This window comes from Cynoglossus semilaevis, chromosome 6 (assembly GCF_000523025.1).
Source record: "Cynoglossus semilaevis isolate Cse_v1.0 chromosome 6, Cse_v1.0, whole genome shotgun sequence".
NCBI classification, from domain to species: Eukaryota; Metazoa; Chordata; class Actinopteri; order Pleuronectiformes; family Cynoglossidae; genus Cynoglossus; species Cynoglossus semilaevis.
In genome coordinates this window covers 8,329,528-8,336,466 of record NC_024312.1, presented here as the reverse complement: position 1 = coordinate 8,336,466, position 6,939 = coordinate 8,329,528, and the positions used below count along the sequence as shown (strand labels likewise).

General features: G+C 36.2%; 1 protein-coding gene across 1 annotated transcript in view; it reads right to left on the bottom strand.

Moving 5' to 3' along the window:
* Positions 1–6,939, bottom strand: part of noxa1 (NADPH oxidase activator 1) — a gene marked incomplete at its 3' end in the record, with an annotated part of 10,751 nt that overhangs the window by 2,441 nt on the left and 1,371 nt on the right. Inside the window, exons 2-12 of the mRNA XM_008311774.2 lie at positions 6,413–6,595; positions 5,991–6,073; positions 5,184–5,292; positions 3,795–3,929; positions 3,263–3,370; positions 2,738–2,797; positions 2,632–2,669; positions 1,994–2,132; positions 1,781–1,849; positions 1,168–1,255; positions 203–291 (exon numbers count right to left, since the gene is read on the bottom strand). Coding sequence (XP_008309996.1) covers positions 203–291; positions 1,168–1,255; positions 1,781–1,849; positions 1,994–2,132; positions 2,632–2,669; positions 2,738–2,797; positions 3,263–3,370; positions 3,795–3,929; positions 5,184–5,292; positions 5,991–6,073; positions 6,413–6,586 — 1,092 coding nt within the window. The remainder of the gene's footprint in view (positions 1–202; positions 292–1,167; positions 1,256–1,780; positions 1,850–1,993; positions 2,133–2,631; positions 2,670–2,737; positions 2,798–3,262; positions 3,371–3,794; positions 3,930–5,183; positions 5,293–5,990; positions 6,074–6,412; positions 6,596–6,939) is intronic.

Sequence of the window (6,939 nt, the reverse complement as noted above, 5' to 3'; positions counted from 1 at the left end):
TGTATAAAAACAGAACCAAATCAGTTCTTATTTTTATGTCTAAAAACACATAAAAACACTTAGTAACATTTTTTTTAACTCAGTATATCATGGGTCATGCATCAAAGGGTTAAATTAGTGGGATTGCAGTGTTGCATAATTACTTTTACCAAAAAGAAAGAAGGAAAGGAAGAAAGAAAAAGAGGAGAAAATTTGACATCACCTTGATGCTGGCCATATTCGGAGCTCTTGCTGGCAATGTGTAAGTCTCAGTATTGTAGTAAGGAGGTGGATCATCCGGAATAAAATTTGCTGCAGGCAATCAGAAGATTTAGTATGTAAATAACAATATTTAAGTATATATGTATATAATTAGTGTACAGTTTGATCGTAATTTTCATGAATTTCTATCCACTTGAAAAAAAAACAACAACCATATAATTAGTGTACAGTTTGATCGTAAGTTTCATGAATTTCTATCCATTTGACAAAAAAATACTTATTCTTATACCATTTTCCAAACTAGTAGTTTAACCCTTTGATGCATGACCCATGATATACTGAGTTAAAAAAATGTTACTAAGTGTTTTCATTTGTTTTTAGACATAAAAATAAGAACTGATTTGGTTCTGTTTTTATACACCAAATTTTCTTTTTGAATGTTGACACAATTATTCTGCAGTTGCAAAGGCTGACCACTGTATGGCAGTGTTGGGTGATTCTCAGGCGTCCACTGTAGAGGCTTATATGCCAACACTGCCATCAAAACCTATTCTTATCATAGAAAATGACATTTTCGTAGCTGTCCACTGTAGTGACCATCATGCATGAAAGGGTTAAGTGAAAACCTTTGTAATTCCAGTGACCTTTACTGGGGGATTGTTGCGCACTCGACTGACACATACACGTTGTCATGTGATCAGCACAACGGGAACTTGCGTATGGATAACGATGAAAGCTACGTGTCGCACGGCACAGATCGAGTTTGAAGAAGAAAGGTAGAGAGAAAATTAGGAGGAGAGTTGCGCTGAAGAGACAATATTTAGTTGGAAATGAGCATGCCATGAAGACATTATGGTATCGGATAAAAGTTTGCTTATCGGTTCAAACCACCATCTATGGATCTATTCTCACTTGATAGTAGAGATTTCAAAGAACAAACAAAAAAAAAAAAGGAACAGCTTTTACCAGGAGGAGAAGGTGCAGGTTTAGACTGAGCCCGGGGACGTGTAGGTGGCACAAGTCCTGGTGGGAATGGAATTCCATGAGAATTTTTCTGAAAAACAAAAACCCAAACAAAATACATAGATTCACATGACACATGGGTTAGAAAGAGGCCAGAACAGCCCTACTAGGCAAGTCTAAGGCTCCCTCCTATCAGCCAGGTCAGAAAGTGTGGCTGTCATTGGCCCGTATGAAGTTAAGAGGATGATTGGGTCGTTGGCTGTTTACCTAAATCATGGGTGGCCAACCAGTCAAGAGGCTAAGAGCCACAATTTTTACCGTGTTACTACAAAGCGCCACATGATATAAATGAACTGCCCCATCTCTGTAAAGTACTAGATACTCACGATGGCAAACCATATAGCAGAGATTAGAAGATTTTATATATATATATATATATATATTTGAGTTTCTAACGTCAACAGCTTACTGTTGCGATCCTTTCTGGAAATAAAAACATTGCGGTAACTCGGGCAATATTTAAGATCCAAAACAATGTCTCCGAAGTAACCCATAAATGTGCAAGAGCTTACGTACTGTAGTTATTAAACGGACGTATACATTATTACATAATTACATTGTCCTTTTTGTCTGTCGATGTCTTGAAATCTATTGGTTCAAGCAGGGACCCTGGCAACCGCCCTCTCTGAAACAAAATGAAGATTTTTACAATTTTTTTTTTTCAAACACTGCCTTTGTTTCTTCAAAAGGGAACATTGGAATATTTTATCGTTCAATTCAGTAGGAGTATTGATCACGTTGGTTAAACTTGCTGTCGCTGTTTTCTTACCTGTCCGTCATATATGACGGTCACCATCCCATCCTTGTCCTCTTCACCAAATACAAATACTACAGCGCCTCTTGGGGCACTCAGCTGACCTTGTCCTTGAGACATGTACGGCACAGTCAGGCGCTTGTAATGAGAATTCCTTATGGATAGTAAAGTGACAAAATACAATCATTACCATGACGTATATAGCACCAAAGCTAGCCAGGTCTTCTGTGCTGGCCAGAACACTATTAGAATCATATTATTTTTAAAAAAAACCCGTGCATGTGGGTTTGTCGCTTTAGAAATGGTTGCGTTATTATGGCTACTTGAGTTAGCTATGGCGTTAGTAATGGTTGCGTTATTATGGCTACTTGAGTTAGCTATGATATATAACGACTCATTGTACAACGTTTCTGCTTAATATTAATGTTTTCAATAGAGATAACGGTGTCATAAAGATGTGAATTTGTTCAGACAGGCCGCCGCTGAAAGTATGGTGCGAAATACAGCACATGCCTGCCATTGGTCGTTATCAGTAATTACATTTTAATGATAAGCACTCAACGTTAAAGCTGCCAATGCCTGCAATTACAAAAACATTTTTAAAAACAACAATACTAATGGGTTTTAATTAGTGACTCCATAAGAATACTCACTGGGCTTCTTCCACATTTGGTTCATAGAAACCAGGTTTCTGTGGAGGAAAGTCCTATTAAAAATGGATAGACTCAAAAACGGTATCGCAGATGTCGTATGACTAACCTGTGGTCTTGTTGGTTCAAAGCCTGCGAAGTCATCATTAGGAGTCATTGCGGAAATAACCTGCAAAAAAAACAAAGAGGATATGATGAAGACTTACAACATCAACTCATTCACTTTTTTAATTAGTAACGTAAACATAAGTTGGAATTTAGAAAAAAGAAAGTCTTCTATTAACCCTTTCATGCATGACGGTCACTACAGTGGACAGCTATGAAAATGTCATTTTCTATGATAAGAATAGGTTTTGATGGCAGTGTTGGCATATAAGCCTCTACAGTGGACGCCTGAGAATCACCCAACACTGCCATACAGTGGTCAGCCTTTGCAACTGCAGAATAATTGTGTCAACATTTAAAAAAGAAAATTTGGTGTATAAAAACAGAATCAAATTCAGTTCTTATTTTTATGTCTAAAAACACATAGAAACCGTTTTTGTAACATTTTTTTTTTAACTCAGTATATCATGGATCATGCATCAAAGGGTTCGTATTACCACAGCATTCCGTTCATCATCTAACAGACTACCTTTGCTTTGCCGAGGAAGTCTCTCTGTTGCAGCTGATCAACGTCTTGTCTTCTTGGGCGAAACACCACACCTTCCGGCACGAAGAGGGGATTTAGGACCTCCTTCCTCTGTGATTTAAGGTGAAAGGTCACTTTTAGGAAAGACTCAGTTTTTCCTCCATAATGAAAACCTGATAACGCAATGCCTGGGTTTGACCAAATCATGTGTGCTCTAAAAAATAGTGCAACGCCCCAGTGCTCTGAAGAACTTTTATTAAAACACAGTTGCAGTAACTAGTTCTAAACTCCTTTAACTCCTTCATAACAAATGAACAGAACATTATCAACGCCTACAGTCACTAGAGGGCAGCATTGCAGTCATTGCCAGCACATACAAGTGGTTTGTACATATAAATAAATAAACATTACCAGGCACTCTAAGGGGGGCAGAAAATAATTGAGAAGCACTGTTTTAACCTAAATCTTAATCGGTTGATATCGGGAAAAACAGTTATTTAATCTTGTAATTTCAGCAACACGTCACGACGCTTACCAGGACATAGTTTAAAGCCACTTCTAGGTTAGCCGCTCGACTTCCTCCATTCTCCTGAGAAGCAGTCATTAGGACCTCACTGGCTTGCTCCCACTGGCCCATGCGAGAGTGCACAGCTGCGGCATTGTATAAAACCTAAGAAAACATTGCAATTACATAATAATTAGTTAACCATTAAAAAACAAAGACTAGAATGCCGGACCTTAACGCTGCTATCTTGTCAAGAAATGTTGTGTTTTTTGAAGCTGACCGGCTTCTCCAAGGCTAAATACCTAAATGATCTAGCCATCAGGTTGAACTGACTGATTTCAGTGAGTTAGTGCATGAGTTAGCTAGTAACCTAGTTACCTCTACACTAATGATAGGCAGGACTATTACATACGTGCCTGCATACGTTTGGCACTGGTGTTAAATGTAAACATGCATAGGACTTTAGTTGTTGAACAGTTTTGTATCTTTAACAAAAAAATCTTGGTAGTTAGCTATGACAGGAGCTGTGCGTCGAACTTAAGGCATGCATCACCTAGCTATAATAAGCACATCGAGTTTGCCTTGTGTATGAAATGTGCTCTATGAATAAAGTTGAATTGAATTGAAATGAAGAGTTCTAGTTTTAAATTAGATTGTTTAGATTGTTTAAAGTCCATGTCAAGCTAAAGTAAGCAGCTAAAGCTAGTTGGAGTATTGCTGCGAAGAATATCACTCGGTGAGCTGTAACCGCAGCGGCGTCAAATAAAGGTAAACGCGTTACATTCTCTAAGCCTGTGAACACTAGGATAAAAATTTGGAGATTGTCGTCTTGAGATAAATTAAATGGCAATTTGTGGAAGTTTAAATAACGCGGTATCAGCAAATTTTTTTCAAGTTTTTGGATGTCCTTTTCTGGATGTCTCTACAGCTGTGGTTGGAGAAATTATTATTTTTTTTTATCTACAGCTGTGGTTGGAGAAATTATTACAATTTTTTTGTCTTTTTTCGGTCTTTTTTCCGTTTTTGTGTAAATTTTTTTTTTGGTTTTTTTTTTTTTTTTTTTTTTTTGTTTCTCATATGACATTAAAATCCCAGCCTCGTTTATGCTGAAATGATAATAAAATCCTACATTGATGTGCTTTTCATTTGTTTACTAAGGACCGGCTAAAACATTTTTTTTAATCACAAAAATAATGAAAACATTGGAAATTAAAAAAAAAAAATACACAATTTGTAAAATACCGCGATATAGTGAAACTTCGCGGAACAGATTCTATAGTTATAAAAACTCTATTTATTTTAAAAATATGTTAGTCTGCAAACTTAGAGAGAGTGAGTGAATGAGTGGACAGACTCAGTGAGGGACAAAAACTAACTTGATTTTTTGTTTGTTTGTTTGTTTGTTTGTTTGTATCAGACCTGCCAACTGTAGAGTTTAAACTGAAGTCCAAGTTGTCTGTAGTCAATGACCATGTTTCCCCTCATGTGTTTCTGGGCCCAGATACAGTCTGAAAGAGCCTCTTCTAACCTGAAGGAAGAGGAAAAAAGAACATAATAAGTTGTAAGTTGACATTTTAATGCCTTTTTAGATTTTACATTTTGGGGGATTTTTTTTCATGAAAGTCCTAGTATGGGTGGTCGTTTTGTGTCAAGATTTTAACCATCACAAAATATACACATGGAGACATATTTTTGATAGATTTTTGGACATTCATGAAAGCCATAGCTGGATAGTGGATTTTTTTTATGATAATTTTGGTAAAAACAAATTTCTAATCTTATCAAATAAAACAGAATTACATGTAATTATTAGTAATTTTTTTTTTTTTTTTAAAAAGATGAATTTAGCAATTTATTCCTTCAAAGTCTAATTTTTGTTCTGGGTTTACCTGCTGACTTGTTGGACATGTGTAACTTGTTAAAAAGTAAAGGTGTAAAACGTAAAGGTGTATTTGTGAGGATTTAACTGCGTAAAGTGAGAGTACTGGAATTATTATTAAAAAACCAATTTCTGCTTGTGTGCTCTCACATTCAGCCTTTGTGTCTCCTACTTAGTACGTGCAATTAAAGTAAAAATATTTTTCCACTGTGAATGTTGAAGGCTCTTTAAAAAACTGCCGTCCCGGCGTACAAAACAAACGGACGGCGGATGTATAACAGAGAGACATAACTTGATCTATAGGTCAGGGTTAGTTATTAGTTATTTGCAAATAGGCATTTGCTTACCTGCCAATCTGCATCATCACTGCTCCTCTCTGAAAGAATGCAATAGCCAGACGTTCGTCTTTGACTATGGCCAGGTCTAAAGCCTGGATTTGAGGGAATGAAATTAAAATTCACTTTAGGTATTAGATATGACGACCCACGATGTACGTTTTGGGAACTATACAAGGTAGAATCAGGTAGTTTACAAAGTCTCAGTGAAAGACAGACAGATGGAAAGATAGATAGATAGGTAGAAAATATTTTAGTTAAAGAAATCTTATCACTTTGTACACATTTACAAACTGATTGTCACAGGGCTAAACCAACTGGCTTTCTTTTCTCACCTGACGTTTCAGTACAGTTCTTCCTTTTGTCAACTGTGTCACGGCATGATATTGTAAAAAAAAAAAAGAAAAAGACAAAGAAAAACAACAAAAACAAACCTGCAGAGCCAGGTCCACTCGACCTAGAGCCAGATGAACCGCGGCCGTGTTGAACAGGGTCTGAGAGGTTGGTTCACTGATCTCTTTGAGTTGGCCTATCGCTCTCTGCCAGTCCTTGGCCTCCACCGCCTGCACGGACTCGTTCCACAGATGTAGGAAGTCTTTGTAAAGCATTGCTGATGTCTTGAAGAGACCAGTAAGACAGCAGCACGGAATAAATACACCATGTTGAAATTATTATAATTCAATAAATCTTATTTATCCAATGATCTATTATATATTCACAGTTCTTTCTTAAAATTTTAGTACAAAGTTTAAAAGTTTAAAGTTATCATGTACCCCCGTATACAAATTATATTTTGAGCACCCAATTCTCCAATTTGGGTATATAAAGTGAATGTAGAGAATAACAAGGACTTGATCTGGTTTTAGTGCACTTTACCTATATATATATATATATATATATATATATATATATATATATATATATATATATATATATATATATATATATATATATATATATA